The 18,195-nt window shown below is 39.7% G+C and overlaps 3 protein-coding genes across 5 annotated transcripts; 2 read left to right on the top strand and 1 right to left on the bottom strand.

Moving 5' to 3' along the window:
• Positions 1-1,309: 1,309 nt before the first annotated feature.
• fgf8b (fibroblast growth factor 8b) lies at positions 1,310-5,689 on the top strand. Its single transcript, XM_079337981.1, has 5 exons — positions 1,310-1,965; positions 2,054-2,090; positions 2,707-2,887; positions 4,405-4,511; positions 4,776-5,689. Exons 1-5 carry the CDS (start codon positions 1,907-1,909, stop codon positions 5,070-5,072), a joined length of 681 nt encoding a protein of 226 aa, XP_079194107.1. The 5' UTR covers positions 1,310-1,906; the 3' UTR covers positions 5,073-5,689.
• Positions 5,690-7,294: 1,605 nt separating this feature from the next.
• On the bottom strand, positions 7,295-9,680 carry dpcd (deleted in primary ciliary dyskinesia homolog (mouse)). Its single transcript, XM_079334479.1, has 6 exons — positions 9,562-9,680; positions 9,013-9,093; positions 8,783-8,907; positions 8,515-8,648; positions 8,255-8,357; positions 7,295-7,717 (listed from the first exon to the last, which is right to left on the bottom strand). Exons 1-6 carry the CDS (start codon positions 9,623-9,625, stop codon positions 7,613-7,615), a joined length of 612 nt encoding a protein of 203 aa, XP_079190605.1. The 5' UTR covers positions 9,626-9,680; the 3' UTR covers positions 7,295-7,612.
• Positions 9,681-9,757: 77 nt separating this feature from the next.
• Positions 9,758-17,445, top strand: poll (polymerase (DNA directed), lambda). 3 transcript variants are annotated; one of them, XM_079334450.1, is made up of 9 exons: positions 9,758-9,914; positions 11,148-11,291; positions 11,444-11,741; positions 11,979-12,090; positions 12,209-12,547; positions 13,955-14,128; positions 14,898-15,026; positions 15,635-15,803; positions 15,893-17,445. In XM_079334450.1, exons 2-9 carry the CDS (start codon positions 11,177-11,179, stop codon positions 16,252-16,254), a joined length of 1,698 nt encoding a protein of 565 aa, XP_079190576.1. In that variant the 5' UTR covers positions 9,758-9,914; positions 11,148-11,176; the 3' UTR covers positions 16,255-17,445. The 3 variants fall into 3 exon arrangements, with proteins under 3 accessions (XP_079190576.1, XP_079190577.1, XP_079190575.1); XM_079334451.1 differs by having other exon boundaries at positions 11,444-11,750; positions 11,979-12,075; XM_079334449.1 differs by having other exon boundaries at positions 11,444-11,750.
• Positions 17,446-18,195: the final 750 nt, after the last annotated feature.

Genomic DNA, 18,195 nt, shown 5'->3' with positions numbered 1-18,195 from the left:
TGAAAAACACTCAGGCCTTTATCCAATATGTGCGATAAACACATGCTGAGTGAGTAAGCACTGATTGATTACTTTTTTTTCCTTTTTTTTTGCGATGAAGTCAGACTATCCCCATGTGTTTATTGTAATGGGTCATATCCCAGTAATGACAAACTGGATTCAGTGCAGAGCCCTTCTGCACATCAATCAATCAATCAATCAATCAATCTTTATTTGTGTAGCATCAATTCATAACAGATGTTATCTCGAGACACTTTGCAATAAGCAGGTAAAGGACCTTACTGTTTGTTAACATTAACAAAAGAGCAGGTAACAAGACCATGCTCATCGTTATGTTTACAAAAAGCAGGTAAAGGACCTTACTTATGGCTACACATGAGTATTTATTTTCATCTGCTGTGTGTGTGTGTGTGATGCTTATTCATGATCGTTATACATATCTATTTTTTCCTCATTAAAAACTGTGGTTTCTCAAATTAGGAAGTTTATAGATTCTGACAACCAGAGTTTTTAAAAAAAATCTCTGTCCCATCTCTCTTGTCTGTCTGAGGTGTTCTCTTGAAGTAAGCCCTGCTGCTTTATTGATACAGAATAATTACAATATACAATTGCATGCTGTAGTGTATGAATCCAGTCGTATATGCAGCAGGCCAGGAACCAGTAGCTCTTTGAAAACCAGGATTCAGAAAAGTTATGGAAGAAAGATTATGAGCAAGAGAGCATTTGTATCCAGAGCAAATGCTTTAGATGTTATGTGAAAACCATTCTGTGTCATGTGTTCACATGGAACATGTATTACTTACATATGTAGGATGAAAAACTACATTGAGGTTTGTCCTGAGGGAACGCCAAACAACCTCGAGCCTGCAGTCAGGGAATAGGTTAAAGTATAGATTTTCTTAAAGACATGCCAGATCATTTCCCATGTGGACATCTCTGCTTGTAAAAATGCATTAGGATTTTACAAGGATGAAGATAAAGTAACATCATGACATTTGCATTGATGAGAAACACAAGTATGATAATTAATTACTTCTTAAATAGAATCAAGATGTATTTTGGGTGGAGTTAACTCAAAGCATTTCAACTATCTTTTATCTCAAAGGTTGTCAAATTACTGTACATGCAACTTCTTGATTATGTGTTTGAGGATTTGTAAGCAATTACTCGCATGCAAAGTGTTTTAATAAGTATTCAGTTTCAGACTGGCTCCAGCTTGAACGCTCCGCCTGCTCTCGCCGAGGATATTGACTTTCCCGCAAGTTTAAGTATTTAAATGTAGAGGGAGACAGATGCTGTGTGCGCTTGAGGCAACCGCAAGAAACACACGTGTAGGAGGATGGTTGACGTTGGAGTTTTACTATCTGTACATCTTACAGACGGACAGCTGTAGCATCACTGCTTTAACTGCACAGAAAAACAAATACAGCTACTCCTGGGATTTTTTTTTTCATTTAATGACGAACTTTCAGGATATTTGAAGTGAACATCTGACGGCTGATGCGTAAAGATCCGTGCGTAAAACTAAAAATTGTCGGCACTGTTCTGTCGAACAAAGCCGGGCAGGATTTCTTTTTTACATGAAACCTGAGACAGGACCCGTTTTAACCGAGAGAATGATTGACAAGAGGAGGATCTGATGGAGCTCTTTCGGTGACAGCGACACTTCTCCCGGACTTTCAGTGTGGATTTGCTCCGGAGCGCCTTTATATCTCCTAGACTTTTTTTTATTGTAGCGAGGAGAGTGGATCCTTTACCTGCGTGGGAACCTTCCAGTTGTGGATCCCTTAATTGCCATGGCTATCACCTTCTATGTGTAACCAGAGGGAGATAAAACAGAGCTGAAATCCCCATCAGAAGGAACTTTATTTTCGAGAGCTTCCAGCACCGACTCAGCGGAGTATTCATGAAGCAATATTTGGACTATTACAAGATGAGGCTGAGAACATCGAGGTTGGGTTATCTGTAAGTAAAGTTGTGTAAACATTGTACAAAAGCCATTGTATCTTGTTGAATTTAACTCATGATTTAATATTTCTTTTTTTCTCCTTAGGTTAATTCAGTTCACGGCGCTTTGCTTTTACGCACAGGTAACTCACATTTCCGCTTCAATAAAAAACATTAATGTTGCATAAAGTTCTCTAACTAAGAAGGTAAAAGTTAACAGGTATGCAGGCGCCTTGCTTAGCGGCTTATAGTTCAGTGTGTCTACATCTGCAATAGGCTGCAATAACAATGAAAACATTTTATTACGAGTGCTATGGCAATTGGCAACATTTCAAACATCTTGAAAAGAGGTAAGCTCTAGCCTTGAAGTGATTGTTAAAACACATGTGGATAGAGAAGGGCTGAAATGAGAAAAAAAGAAGTCAAGAAGAGGTGAAAGATCAATGGTGGTAAAAACAACCTATCAGAGAGAAATGTCATCCCCGAGGGTCCATGAAAGCATCTCCAAAGAGAAAGGTCTACATCAGGCTATCCATTGAAATAAATGACAGAAAACAAGATAGATGGTAAACGAGTATGTGTTGAATGACATGATTAACTGTGAGCCCAGGCCTTGGCTCTTTGATTGGCAACTTTAAGTCTCCTCAAAGTTGACATTTCTCAGACTTACCCGAGTTATAAAAATAAAGTAGGCTAACAATAAACGACATTAAAAAGTTATTTCACCTTCCATGACATGTGTTTCCTGTCGTCCGGCAGAACACTGAGCAGTCTCCTCCTAATTTCAAGCACCATGTCACGGAGCAGAGCCGGCTGTCGGACCGAATGAGCCGCAGGTTGACACGAACCTACCAGCTCTACAGCCGCACCAGCGGGAAACACGTCCAGGTCCTGGCCAACAAGAGGGTCAACGCCAACGGAGACGATGGAGCAGTGCACGGTGAGAAAGACGCCAGGAAAGAGTGATAATAATGCGTTTTTCAGTCAATAAGACTGGTTTTAATTTAATAAACATGCAGTTCGTTTGACTAATTTTCGTCTTAATAGGGAGCTGTTAGATGGTTTTACAACATAAACATATCTCGAGAAAACGTTATTTAAATACGTCAGGAATTTACCTTCTGAATTTCATGCTAAATTAATTACTACAATTACCTGAAGTGGCTTGTATAAACCAATTTTTTATGCATAGTTATAAATAGCTGAATGAAAGCTCACATATGTTAATCCACTCAGGGAGGCCATTTTTTTATTGGCTTTGAAATGATGAAACAACTTTAGTCAAAGCTCCATGTAGGACGGCCAGAGCAGTGAAAGCTGTTGACAGCTCATGGTTATCGTTTCTCACATTTAAATACTTTAAAACCTTCTTCAAAACGTTCAAATTGGACACATGCTCACCTTACAAACAGGGTTTTTATTTACATGCACTGTTTCATGAGGTTGTGTTAAATAGCAGTTTATACTTATTTAAAGTGGAAGAAATTGATAGAAACGGGAGAAACAATAGCAACAATTTCAAACATAATAAATAGTCTTAATAAGGCCATGTTTTATAGTTAATTGTTAGCCTACCTGTTATGTAAGACTTTAGAGAGAGACCATTGTATTTATTTTTTACTGCATCAACATTAGGTGACCTAAAGGCAACAGAATCCCTGTCACCAAAGGATTTTTTTTTCACATCCACCCACCATCCATCCACTCCTTGATGCCTGCCTCTTGGAGGCTGATTTAATGAGGAATTTTCATTGCAATACAACTCAACGTATGACTCAATTTATAAGGAGTGGTGAAGTCAGCATCTTCGCTTTATACCTTTTCCTCTCCTTGCCTCTCCTGTGTGCTCTTTTGTCTTTTAAATTTCTCAGCCTACACACACACATTCTCACCCAGGCACAGACAGACAGAGAAAGAGAGAGAGAGAGAGAGAGAGAGAGAGTCAGTCAGTCAGTCATGCACACATTGGCTGCACGTCCTAAGTGGGTGTCACTTTTGTAACCAGCCCAAACCTGACCGCTCTTCTGTGCTTGTGGCTGTGTCCCTAACCGCAGTATTCTCACTCTCCTTTATCCCCAGTCTGAACTGAATCACAGCACGGCATTTACGGACATTCAACAACAATCACACTGTGCAAAATCACTATCATTTGGTGCTATTTTGGACAGCTTGCATGCCATTGTTAAAGGAGGCTACTGGCACATTAAAAGGTTAAAAGTGAATTTTATACGTGGTCGTCATGATCCTCGTCCACTGGTCCTGATCCTTTCAAAGCCATTTAATGCCATTTAAAAATGCTATGATGTAATTCCACTTTATTACAGTGTCAAGCATACATAAAAGGATATATTCACTGGAAAGATGTGCAGAGCTCATTTGTCTCACTCACTGTAACATCATAATCTGCATGCTTGCACCATGTCATCTCATTATTTTTGTTCTGTTTGGACTGTGCAGCTAAACTGGAGGTGGAGACGGACTCTTTTGGAAGCCGTATTCGTATTAAAGGGGTGAAGACGGGATACTACATATGTATGAACAAGAGGGGAAAGCTGATCGGGAAGGTAATCTGGAATTCATAGTTCTGTGGCTGCATTTGACTACAGCAACATCTTGAATTTTGTTTATTTCTTGGAAATGTTACTCCAGACATGCAGCTCATGGCGACATGTTGAGACACATTTGAAGCCAGAACAAATTTAATTTTGAGATTTTTCAGAGCAGGCCCCGTGAGGTTTCTAAGGATACATGATTGGAAATAAAGACGCTGTTTAACTCCCTGGAAATCGGACAAAATAAGTTTTCCCACTTTTTTTTTTCTTTCCCAGAGGAAAGGACGAGGCAAAGACTGCATCTTCACTGAGATCGTTCTGGAAAACAACTACACGGCACTCCAGAACGCCAAGTACGAGGGCTGGTACATGGCTTTCACACGCAAGGGCCGTCCAAGGAAGGCCTCCAAGACCAAGCAGCACCAGAGGGAGGCTCACTTCATGAAGAGACTACCAAGGGGGCACTTGCTGAGCGAGAGGAGGCCGTTTGATGTCCTTCCTCTCGCTGTCCCCGTGCATCCTTTAGGCAAACGGACTAAAAATTCCCATCATCAGCGCTCAGGGGGCCGCTGAGGACTGAAACCACGGAGGAAAAACTGTGGACAAACTAGCACAAAAGAACCACTACAAGAGAAATTAACTGTAACAGTCAAGTGCCCATACATATTTTGCCTCATTTTGTGTACTCTGTAATTCCTTCTACTGGATTGTATGTAAACATTGACTATCTAATCTGTTAGTTATTTCAGATTTAGGAGAGAATTTCTGATGAAATCAAAGAGGATTAATGTACACAAAAGCTCAACTATGTTTTCATTTGTAGAAAAGAATACTGTGGGTAGAAGTTGCTGCCAGCTCAGCAACAAAGAGTCATTAACGAGTCTTTAATGGGGTACAATGAAGAGAGACACGGCAGCTATCAGTGGAACTTGTAGTTACAGCATCTGAGTCTCAGTCGACATGCTTTTATGCCTTTAGGAGGCCATTTTAACCCTTTTTTTTTTTTTTACATATATGAATATATTTTTACTGTAAAAATGTAAATGGTGTCAAATGATGGAAATATTTATTGTAGAGTGTATATTAAAACCACTAAAGAACCCGTACTCCAGCTGCCTGGCTCTCTTGTGTGGTTGTTTTGGGACCGAAAGCTAGCATACATTGTTGGTCGCCCCCAAAAACAGTTTTTTTCTCTTCTTCTTCTTCAAACTGGAGACCCAGATAACTGAGGGGCAATATCTGTGACAGGCTACTGAATTCAATGTGCTCAGCAAGTGAGACTTGGGCCTGAATGGCCCAGGCTATGCATTAAAAGCGATGAGGTCAGCCCACCATTTTGGCCCAAACAAAGGTTACCACCATGTAGTTGCATTTCTCACGATCGCACACCGTAACCCTCTGATCAAATGGGCCCTTTGTGAAACCTCATATAAAAGGGCATGTTATACAATAGTGGGTTCGAATAATAACACGAGGAGGGGTCAGTTATCAAAAAGAAGCCAGTCACACAGGGAGGGGTAAGGAGAGGGTGGGGGGGCATCGGGGCCTGTGTGGCAAAATGTGGCATCGGCTGAAAGAGGGGGAATGGCTGGGAAGAGGCATTCGGGAATGAAAGGGAGGCAGAAAAGAAACCCTCTTCCCAGAAGCAGTTGAGCATGACCATCAGAGGCCAAACGACAGGGGAGGAAGAAGACCCCGAACAGAGGGACTCCGTGCTCTCACAGTGCATGAGCTGGATGTCCAATTTGTTCGTTTGTTAGCTTCTGCATGAGTTTGTTTTGACAGCAGCGCCACTTCTGAAGACTATAAAACAATTATGAAATGAGGACTTTACACGTCTGATATATTAACGTAGTGCTACCACAACTCTTGTCAGATGAAATTCCCAAACAATACCTTATCCAGTATGTAGGAATGTGTTTTTGTTTGTGAAACGCAAAAACAAAACATCAGAATTTGCAAAACAACAGGACAGAGCGGGGTTTAAGATGCTTTTTGGTATTCCTATTCTTTCCATCTGGAAGAAGACAAAGCACAATAGTGAGAGAGGACTGTGGTTTTGTCTCTGCTTTTTGCACTTGCTCTCTGGGTTTGGACAAGTGGTCAAAAAATGCAAGGAATCACAAAGGTTGAAATGATCTGTATTTAAATGCCATTGTCTCTTTTACACAGCAGCGTTCTTTTTTTATCCACTGTCTAAGTATTTCTGACTGGAACGGGTTTTTTTGTGCCTTTTTAGTTGAACTTTTTGAAAAACTAGACACATGACCAAATACCTTGAAGTGTCTTTACAATTATTTCTGTCATATTTAAATCAGACAGAATTAAAACAAATCAAAAGCATGAAACACCTTATGTCTTTATGTCTTAATACAAAATGGAATACAGTGGTAACAAAGCCCTGCATATATTGCACTTATTTCTTACTTGTGTTTGGGCTTTTAGTTGGAGACCACAGGGTCAGAGTGACACGACGCTGTAAGGGAAAACAGTAACACTATAGCTTGCTTGCTGTAATGGCTTTCAGGGTGGCCCACTACATGCAGGGAACATGAGGGTATTCAGTTAACACAAATGGGATGTGCTCGTAACAGTGACCCTGGAACGAACAGGGATGAGGCATTGTGTGTTTTGAGTGTTTTACAAGGACATCCATGAAAGGTGGGGGTGGTAGGTTATGTGACCCCCATCAAAATTGTTCCCTTGTAGGTTTGGTAACAGGAAGCAAAAATAGACATTGTTCTGGTCCCATCTTAAATTCTATGAATGTGAATAACTCTCTTTGACATCAAACATTTGGAAAACCATTTATTTCTCAGCTAAAACGTTGAAAAATAGTTTAGAGACGTCACACACTGTTTTTTTATTTAACTGAATATGTCTGATCAAACTTGAATGGCAGGACAACTTTCAACACTGATAACTCTACTAATTAGTCCTGAATTTGTAAACACAAGCATGAGACCATTGGAAAGGCACTGTGAAAAAGTATTCATAAAATGCAGGGTTCCACAATATAACAGGAGAGAGCATAAAGTGACTGCAAAATGAACGATCAAGGTCTGCTTTAAATGCACGCAACAGAATTATTCTCCTACTTCTGCACTCTGAATTCACTGAGTTTTGCAGTCCACGTCCCCGTCACCGGTCCCCTTCAGCTTCTTCAGCTCCTTCAGTAGCTCGCGTTCAAGGGTTAAAATCTCCATGGGTTTCTTGTACTGGACCACAGAGAAGAAAAATAATTACTTCACCGTTTTCCCCGTCCTCCTCCAGCAAATCCTTCACTGTGCAGACGCTGAACGAGTGCGCAAAATATCACAAATGGTAAAAGAACAAGTCATACTTGCAAAAAAAAAAAAAATTCTTGAAACTAGGAAATACTTAGGGGGAAGTAAGAGTGTAAGAGGGAAGTAAGTGCAAATAAGGAAAACTGCAGTTATCAATCAAAGACAAAAATCTATAGTGTTTTAATTCCCATTAATATTCTGTCACAAACAGAGTCCAACAGCATGGAAACAGACATTGTTTAAATAGACTTTAACGCAAGTAATGGAGACAACTTTCAGGATGTTCAGTTTAGATACTTTTGCAGGCTCATGTGCATGTCCAGATTCATGATATGATGCTGATTTGCTCAATGCAATTTAACACTTAAGATTTAAACACATCTTATTAGCCGCCTTTAATGCTTACATCTTTATTTGGTAACATTAGAAGTACTGATTCGTCTTTTTTCATTGTTGTGGAGGACTTACGCTGACAATCAAAGTGTTATTGGCGTGAGTGAAGCTGAGAGCGGAGCTGTCCAGTGGCAGCTGAATGCGATCCAAATCAGCGATGCCAAACTTCTTATAATACCTGGGAATACATGCAGAGGATGTCATGGGTTTCAAACGCCACTCCAGAACAAACGTATTGTAAACAGTGCCATCTATAGGTAGCACACAATGATTACATTGTCGAGTGTATGCCAAAAGAATGGAAAAACAACAACAGTGTTTTGGAGCATATTTACTTTTTGTTTGAGGTTTTCACAACGATGCATCTCTCAGACGGCTCCACAGACACACAGAAGACATCTTTAGGGTAGGGAAGGTTACGAATTCTCCACTGAAAACTGCTCTTTGAGTCTTTACGCATGAACACCGGCTGTGGACACAGGAACATTCATGTCTTAACAGTTTGTTAGTTTGTTTTCTCCAAAAACAATTTACATGAACAAACAGAAACAATTAAATACAACTTTCATACTTCCAACAGACAGATAAAAGAAGAAAACGTACATTGGAACAGTTCTCCTTGATCACCTCTGTATCTAGAGAAGTGACAGGGCCTGGGAATGTCTCCCCGACCTCGACCTCCCATGGGCCCTGAGCTCCAAGCGTGCTTTTACTGTGCCACTTCCGTACTAAAAAGAACCAAAAGTTTAGATTTAATCAATAAGAAATTCAAAATGTCCGCATTTACTTTGTGTGATTGCTGCCACGAAAGAACTTTAAACCTTGTTGCTTACCAATAAGTTCATCTGTTTTCAAGTCATACTCTTCTGCCATTTCTTTTCCATCTTTGAAGAGGTAGTGGATCTTTCTCTTTCCTGGAAGAGGGGTGTGTAAAGATCAAAAATACAAAACCTAAAAAAAAACATGTACTGAGACCTATCAGACAGCAACAGAAGCATTTAACACAGAAATACAAAAGATGGGATTTTAATTAACAGGAACAAGTGTAGATTGATAAAGGTTAACTGTATGAAGAGAAGAGCAGGGCTGCTAACCCCAATTAAGATCAAACCCCAGACAGTCACACTGCACCATGTCTATAACAACATACTGTTTTTTATCCATTCCTGTTTGTAAGTGTTTTATGGTCTTTTGTTGTAACTTGTGTAATGTGCTACATATCTCAGTTGTGTCTTGTTCTTGTTGCCTGGCAACGTCAGGCTAGCTCGTCAGCTAGCTCGCGATCTAAGTGACAAAAATCATCCTATATTATGAAGAGAGAATCAGACAAAAATAAATCTGTCTACTTAAATAAAAAACAGTCCTCCCTCAAAGTTACTCACCATCATGTATCAAGGCGGTCTTCTTTGATGATTTCAGGATGTCAATCCAGCTTTGCACAGCCATGTTTCTAAATATGTCTTGCAGAACAGAGCCACTTCCGGACGCAAATGGTAACCACGGCAACGGAGGTAAACATCAACTAAACAAGAATACAATATATACTGAAATAACACAACTCAATATCTTTATAAACATTTTTAAATAAACTAAGATAAAATATAGTTTTGAATTTTAAATATACATCCACAGATTAAAAATACAAATTAAAATCATGAGCCCGAAACAGTTGACCCGGAAGTGAAGTATTTAAAAATTGTTCGATTGTGTTTTGTATGGTTCCTTTACGACAGGGGTAAGAAAAAAAAAGTTAACATTTATTTAGTTGTTTTACCTTCAATGTACAATTGTGTTGATATGTTTGGCTTTATTATAGCTATATTTATATTTCAAATAAATAATGATAACCGAAAGAGTCCATATACCGACAGTTAAAAACGTTAGCATAAGCTAACATCATGTTCCTTTACAGGTTTATTTCTTCTCTTTCAAAAAACAGCTGGATCGATATGTGCACGACACGAGCAGCGACAGCTCCGATACTTTCCCGCTAAAGTAGCTATTACTGTGTTCTGCTTTAATATTTACTTTGTTTGCCAGAAAAGCTGTAAACACTCAAACTGTTGTATGTGTCTCTACTTTGCTTCAGATATTTACTGCACTATTTTTACTTGAAGTCATATCAGACAACATGTAGGTGTGGTGAGCTCAGTTTTTGATTCTGTGCTTCATTTATCTGACAGCTGTGATAGACACGTAGGTTAGGTTGCTGTTTAACTTATATTTGGATCAGTAGTGTCTGTATGTCTGTCTTTAATGTTATACTTATCAAGTGTACTTTATGTATTTATCACATGATTTGATCGTCATTTAAGGAGTAAGAATACTCTCATCCTTAACTAGAGTAGACGCCTCAAGAAAATACTGGTCTGGGTGCTCTTCGCTAACTCTGCAACTTACATGTGTAATTATAAACCAGGACAAAAATGTATTTACAGACAGGCTTGCTGTTATGTTTAATCCCTCAGTATATCTAGGTGATAAAATGTTCAAATTTCATTAACATTTTGAATGTAGGACTTTTTAAAATATTTTTACAGTCCATTGGTTTCCTATTACTGATTTGAAACATCTGAAGGTATTTATAGCTGGTAGAAATAATGTAAGGGGCAGCGCGTCTCCACTCTGAATAGCATCATCATAATACCAGAATTTTAAACTTCAATTTGATATGTAAGCAAAAATCCAATAATATCCGTATCTGTTTTGATACCATGGCAACTTAAAGAATACTGCAGTATCTGGTACTGTCGAATGAACTGCAGACAAACTGCTGCACGTGTCTGTTTCAAACATATGGTATCAAGAAGTATCAAACAGTTTGACTATCTTAAAGTAAACACAGTAAATCAATGTTATAATTAAGTAAGTATAACCCTGTATAAGTGTCAACTCAATTCTTTTTTCAGATTTGTGGATGTTATTCCTCCACAGTTGTAGATAACCTTAATACTACTTCCTGTCACAGGCCACTGGCACGCCCCTTCAAAAGACAAGATGGAACCTCGACATGGCATTATGAAAGCCTTTCCCAAAGTGAAAAGAGCCAAAGTGTTTCAGGGAAAGGATGTGCCTCCAGCAAAGAAGAAAGTGGATGAATGTGAAGCCACAGGTTGTTACAGTTTGTAGTGCATGTACTTAAGAGAGAAAGATTGAAAAGGATGTGCAAGAGCCTGAAAAAAAAGTGTCCAGAAGGAAAAACAAACTCTGAAAACAGCAGATTCACATATTTGCATTTTCACGTGTCTCTCTTTCTTCTCCCAGGAAGTACATTTAATGGTGTCACAGTGTACATTCTGCCGGCTGGAATAGGAAATGCAAGATGCCAGATCTTCCAGAAACAAATTCAGCAGAATGGAGGACAGACGGAGAGCTCTTTGTGTCCCAATGTCACTCATGTTGTGGTTAATGACGACATGGACAGAGACAGAGCTCTGCGCCTGCTGAAAGTGGATAGTATGCCCTCTGGAGTCCAGCTGGTGAAATGCAGTTGGTTGAGCTTGTGTATCAGTGACAAACAACTTCTGGATGTTGCCAGCTACAGTCTTCTTTTACCAGAAATGTTAGTGCAGTAAGTAATTATACTTTATACTATCTCTGTCTTATGATGTTTAACACGCAGGCATTGTTAGCACACTTCACTGAAGCAGGTAGAATAGAATAGAATGCCTTTATTGTCATTATACAATAGTACAACAACATTATAAGGCTTCACATTAAAGTGCACAAGTGGTCAAGTTGTTTCTCTATTAAATGAGTCATCAGTTTTGTAAAATCTGTTCATGCTGTGTCCACTTAGGGAATCTGGAACACGACATGGAAGCATTAAAGAAGAGCTGCCACGTGTCGAACCTGCAGAAGAAGCTATCGCAGCTTCTGATCAAACTGAGCAAGAGGTGAACATAGAGGAGGTAGGTCCACTTCTTGTGAATACAGAAAAACGTCAACAGATTTCTTGCACAATGAAGGAAAAGAGCAAGACACACAAACACATTTTGGTTTTGTAATTCTTGTTAATGTCATTCTCAGACAGCATTTGACACTGCAGAGGAGGTGCGAGGAGACGAAGACGGGGTCTCTCAGGGTGACCTAGAAGCTCTCATCACTGGCCAGCACCCCACAGGGGAGACCCCAGGCCCCAGTCTGGACCCCCATCCAGACTCTGCTGCTGAGAAGGTGGTCTCAGGGAAGTGGGTCTGTGCCCAATCCTCTCAGTCCAAAACCAATAACTTCAACAAGCACCTCACGGACAAATTAGAAGTGTTGGCCAAGGCCTACACACACCAGGGGGACAAGTGGAGGGCGCTCAGCTACTCCAAGGCTGTCAACGCTCTGAAGAGTTACCACAAGCCTGTGACGTCATATCAGGTGATTTTACAGGGATGTTCCTTAATGTTATGTAGGGAGGAAACGTAAGTTCCCTGCAGTGTTTATGCAGCTTGTTATCAGCACACAGTTCATACGCCATCATCTGTAATGCTGTGGGGCTGCATTAGTGCACATGGCATTGGTAAGCTGCTTTTTTGTAAAAGCTCCTTTTAATGCTGAACCTAAGATACTGCTTTTGGAGCGATACTTGCCTCTCGGTTAAAGGCGCTAACTTTCAAAATACTGCGTATGTAGTGACACCTCATGGCCATCAGGCAAACTGCAACAGTAAACTGTCGCTCGCTCTGCCTCACGTGCTCGTCATGCGCGCATGTACGGCATCAACATCGCCTCTGAAACACTGGATATTTACTGGCATAATGTAATAGAGTTCTTAATTTTTCTGCTGTTGATTTCCGTAAGCAGAGTGGAGTGAGGAGGACCTTTTTTATACAGGCAACACAGATTGACAGTGAACATCTACTTTTTCACATCAGTTACACGTTTGCTTGTTAGTGGGAGATTAAAAAAAACGGTTTATACATGTAAAAAGTTATACATTATGTAACTTGTAGCTTTATATATAATTTGGCAGTTAGGTACTTCACCCAACGGCCATGCTGTATCACTGTAAAGGCAGTATTTTTAAAGGTTAAGTTATTTAGCCTCTTTGATAGTGTTTTGGAGAGCGTCAGAGGCAGTAGGTTAGCCAAAAGGTTTTCACAATGCTCGTTGTTTATTAAAACTACACATTGACATTTCAAAGCCCTCTTGTATGTTTACTAGTTTATCATACATGAGCAAAATAATGTCCAGACGAATCCTCACGTCTCTGTAGAGAGGCAAAAGGAAAGTCGGAGCTCGGTTACAGGCATCTGTCCATGATACAATCAATCCATCATTTGTTTAGGGCTAATTCATGACAAGTGTTATCTCCATCTGCTTTACAAAGAGCAGCTGAATGACCTTACTGATTGATGATAAAATGGGATGGGGGAGATTGGATAAGATGCTGGAAGGATTTCTCCTTTTTACCTTCTAATGACATCGCTCCTCTAGTAACGTAGAGACAGAGTGTGTCTTAAAGGTGTTATACATGGTTATAATTACGCTAACGGGTCTCTTCAGTTCCCACAACACTTTCAAAGTGTTGTTGACACAAAAGGCAATACATCAGAGTAGTAATCATGTCCCTCTCCCAATTAAAAAAAACAAGCACATATTGCTGGCTTCAAATTTAAATTACATATATTTCCAAAACAATGACATTTCTCACTTTTAACATGTGACACCTTGTCTTTATACTTTGTTTCTGAACTGAATATGGAGTTTCAGTGCAAATCATCGCATTCTGATTTTATTTACATTTAACACAAATTCAGAACTTTGGTTTTTTAATTGATTCAGGAGGCTTGCCAGATCCAAGGGATCGGAAAGCGGATGGCTGACAAAATTGATGAGATCATGGAAAGCGGTCACCTGCGGAAGATCGACCACATCGGGGAGGCCGTGCCTGTTTTGGAGCTTTTTACCAACATCTGGGGTGCTGGAGCCAAAACTGCACAGCTGTGGTACCAACAGGTGAGAATGGAAAGAAAAAAACATGCACTTATGTGTAAGCTCTGAGAAGACCTTCTTTAAGCTTTCACTTTCTCTTTAGAGATTATCATTGTATTGATTCATTAACAACAAATGTTTTGCATCACTTTGTGGTTTAAGACATGGTTCCATGATCGTGAGATGTCATATGAATACAGTCTGGATTTACACATGGATCATAGCCGGACAGAAAATACAGATAAGAGCTGGAAAAGTTTGTGATTATTAAGACGTCATAGAAGGATGTCACAGATCTCCCTCTCACTGCTGAGGAATTCAAACTCTTAATGTCAACAGGACGCGTCATAATGAATATTTATTAACCTATTATCTTAAATGTTTGTTTGTGCTATGCATGAAGAAATCTCTAATGGATGATTATGATTTAGTTAATCAATACCTTATTTACAGATCACAGTGAACAAAAGAATGACCAGTTCTTCCAGTTTTGTGGACAGTCATAGTGTTGAGACGAGCTGTCAGACGATTATTTGTTAAATCATGATTGATCGCTGAATTTCGTCGGTTAATCTTTTTTTGCATTTTATTTGTATTTAAATTACCTCCACTGCATTAAATTGCATAATGATTAGTAAGTTTAGGCTGACAGCCCAAGTTGGGACATGAATGTAATCCTGTTTCAGTTGACAAAAAAAAGCAAGGAGTCTCTGTAAAGCAAATGTCTTCCAAATATCTTTTTTTTCTTTTCCCTCACTAAAGATTCTCTTAAAAATATGATTTGTCTTTAAAGGGATTTCGCACATTGGATGACATCCGCACTAAGGCTCACCTCAGCAACACTCAGAAGATTGGACTCCAGCACTACGATGACTTTCTGGACCGCATGCCGCGAGAAGAAGCCGGAGCCATAGAGAAAGTGGTAACGTCTTCATGTGTAGTATAAAGTATAAAGAGGAGTGTTGTCGAGAAAAAATGAAAGGTCTCTACTTAAACCCACAGAGGTTTCTAAAGCAGAGCCCATGAAGTAGGAAAACGTTTGTTTCCCCTTTCCTTGACTGCCAGCTGATGGAAAAACCAGGCTGCGTTCTCACTAAGTGGAGCATCCCAGAGGAGAAAACTCACTTTTGAATCGTGCTGCATCTTATTTTAGCCAGAGACCTGTTCACTCCCGAGCCCAGAGTACATCTGTGGTGGTATTCATATTGTATTTCTTGCATTTTCCATTTCCTACAAAGCTGCCAGATAAAAAATGCTCATGAACTAGATTATGAAAGCATGTGTACTCCCTCAGGTTTGTAAAAGTAATGTGTGATTCTTTAAAGAGCCTGCTTCCAAGTTTTTGTCTGGAAACACGTCAAAGATGACTTGTTTTGAAAGTGTACTTGTGGGGTGTGATTAAAAACAAGAGAGCGTGCAAAGTAAACACTACTTTTCAGTTATTGAGAATCTAAAGATTTCAAAAGACTCCATCACTCTTGAGATGAATTAAAAAAAAAATGTTTTTGTGTGTCCTCTGGTGTTTTTAAGGTTGTGGATGCTGCCCATGCTCTAGACCCACAGCTGGTGGCGATGGCATGTGGCTCCTACCGTCGAGGGAAGACCACATGTGGAGATGTTGATGTGCTTATCACTCATCCTGATGGCAAGTCCCACAAAGGCGTTTTTAGCAAGTTGTTGCAGAGCCTCCATGACAGTGGTAAGCTTGGTTCTTTTACTAATACTATTCTCCTGCATCATATTCACATTTGTTTTGTTTGTGTCTCTGATGGGACTGTTATTTTGAAGGCTTTTTGACAGATGACCTGGTGAGCCATGAGGACAATGGGGAGCAGAAGAAGTACATGGGCGTTTGCCGACTGCCAGGACCCGGCCAACGCCATCGGAGGCTGGACATCATCGTAGTGCCTTACAATGAGTTTGCCTGTGCTATCATGTATTTCACCGGCTCAGCACACTTTAACCGCTCGATGAGGGCCTTAGCAAAGACCAAAAACATGAGCTTGTCGGAGCACTCACTGAACAAGGATGTGGTGCGTCAGGGAAGCTTGAAGGTGCACGGTGGCAGTCCACTTTCTACACTGACAGAGAAGGATGTTTTTAGTATTTTAGGCGTACCTTACCGACAGCCTGATGAAAGGGACTGGTAAAAGCTTACCAGTCACTAAAGCCCCGTTTCCACACAGAAGTCCGGTATGGATCAGTACAGTTAGGTACGGTTTGGTTCGATTGAGCCTGATCCCGTTTGCGTTTCCACAGCTTGTGTCCTATTTGGTAGGCGGCGTGTAAGCAGGATGACGATAGTCGCTACATACACTAAATAGCGTGATATGATAGCAGCACCAAAACCAACGATGGAAGGCATCCAGCAGTTCATCTACTCTGTCACTGACATGTGGATCTTTATTACAAAAACTAAATCAAGCTTTGTTTCAGAGAAGACTGTGTGAAGCGAGGAGAAATGTAGACGTAAACAATCGGATGTGTATTGTTTAAACATGGCGGGGTTTTGTTTACTGTATAGTAATAGTATAGTATAGTCACACAGGAAGTGACAATTCTTTTAACCAATCAACGGACTGCAGTGTTTAGCTCCACCTTTTAGAGTCTGCTTGATATTCTTGGCACCCCAACGGAAGGGTCCCAAAAAGTGGGACAGTACGGATCAGTTATTTGGGAATCTTTCCCGGGATTAGTCTATGGAAACCCCGAAAAATGCGCTCCGTACCGAGACAAACCGAGCCGGACCGCTCAGTGGAAACGGGGCTTAAGCCAGTCACCAAGTATTGTTTGCTTTTATAGAAAAAATTATGATTATGAATGAAAAGGGGAGCTGCTTCTCTGCTTTTAACAACTGGTTTTAAGGATGTTTTGCTGCTCAAAAGATCATGTCAGAGCTCTCTTTGACTTCATTATATTTTTATTCTTCAAATGCAAGGGCTGCGTTCACTCAACTCCAAATACTTTCTAACTTTACCTCAGCAGTGTCTGTCCCTGCAGTGATGTGGTATCAAGAGTGTTGTACCTGAGGGACAGTTTCTTCAGCAAATATTTATTGATTGAGCTGAGTAACTAAGAATAATTATTTGAATTACTGTTAAATTTATTTGAATGTCAGTTCTGCAAACTTCCATTATTCAATGCAGAGAGATAACCCTTCAAAAAAAGTGAACCAACCACACTGAAACAAGTAGACTTAAGACCATCTGCAGGGCTGCTTACAGCTAAAGGTGTGAAAGTATGTGGGTATGCACATTGAGTGAACTGGTCTTTTCAAGATATTTTGACACTACTATGATCAATAAATTATGATAATAAAATAACTTAAGGGTAATAGAAAATGTATTTCTTTGCATCATCTTTGTTTTAGAAGTAGGCATTACGATTCAGCGGAGCGAATAAGACTATTCCCTCTGCCGAGCATTTAACACAGAAACAATTCTTCACTTATCTGACGATGAGTGAAAGATAATCTTCGATCTTGTTGAGAAAAGACAACAATCTTGCGCAACACAAACTAATGCACACTCCTATAACAAGCAGGCTAGATTATTGCAATGCTCTCCTTTCACTGCACGTTTTACATTTGAGTGTCCATGTTCACTACATTAAACTCACTATGTAGTTATATGGTAGTCCCAACACTATATAGTAGGGAGTCAGGAATGAGTGTTTTAACAACCCTAATTTTGTTCCCACTTTGCAAAACACCAGACATACGGACCAAAATGACCGTTTATGTACAATGCAATAAATAATATCCAAATACGACTACACGAAATGTGTGACATATTCACTGAATACATATATATATATATATATATATATGTATCTTTAGTAAGCCTATTATAACCCTTTGAAACTTAAAATATTACAATTGTGGCACCAGTCTGTATCAAGCTGTGTGATTTCACTCAAAGAAAGGTATACACATCTCAGCGTTTCCCTCAAATAATAAGTAATATTTAATTGAGGATATAAATAGGAGTTTAATTGGATGGTTAACGCATGTTACCATATATTTAAAAATTATTTGATACATTTGTTAAAATGTATTTTAACAAATGTATAACCATATTTAGCAGCACTCC

This window comes from Symphodus melops (assembly GCF_947650265.1).
Source record: "Symphodus melops genome assembly, chromosome: 2".
Classification (NCBI taxonomy): Eukaryota; Metazoa; Chordata; class Actinopteri; order Labriformes; family Labridae; genus Symphodus; species Symphodus melops.
This window is presented reverse-complemented; position numbering and strand designations above follow the sequence as displayed.

Coding starts and splice junctions, on each gene's coding strand:
- poll (XM_079334449.1), top strand. CDS start 11,177: ATGGAACCTCGACATGGCATTATGAAAGCCTTTCCCAAAGTGAAAAGA. Junction 12,548..13,954: donor AGCCTGTGACGTCATATCAG/GTGATTTTACAG, acceptor TAATTGATTCAG/GAGGCTTGCCAGATCCAAGG. Junction 15,804..15,892: donor GCAGAGCCTCCATGACAGTG/GTAAGCTTGGTT, acceptor GTTATTTTGAAG/GCTTTTTGACAGATGACCTG.
- fgf8b (XM_079337981.1), top strand. CDS start 1,907: ATGAAGCAATATTTGGACTATTACAAGATGAGGCTGAGAACATCGAGG. Junction 1,966..2,053: donor ACATCGAGGTTGGGTTATCT/GTAAGTAAAGTT, acceptor TTTTCTCCTTAG/GTTAATTCAGTTCACGGCGC. Junction 2,091..2,706: donor CGCTTTGCTTTTACGCACAG/GTAACTCACATT, acceptor GTCGTCCGGCAG/AACACTGAGCAGTCTCCTCC.
- dpcd (XM_079334479.1), bottom strand. CDS start 9,625: ATGGCTGTGCAAAGCTGGATTGACATCCTGAAATCATCAAAGAAGACC. Junction 8,358..8,514: donor GTGAAAACCTCAAACAAAAA/GTAAATATGCTC, acceptor ATGTATTCCCAG/GTATTATAAGAAGTTTGGCA. Junction 7,718..8,254: donor ATAACACTTTGATTGTCAGC/GTAAGTCCTCCA, acceptor TCTGTGGTCCAG/TACAAGAAACCCATGGAGAT.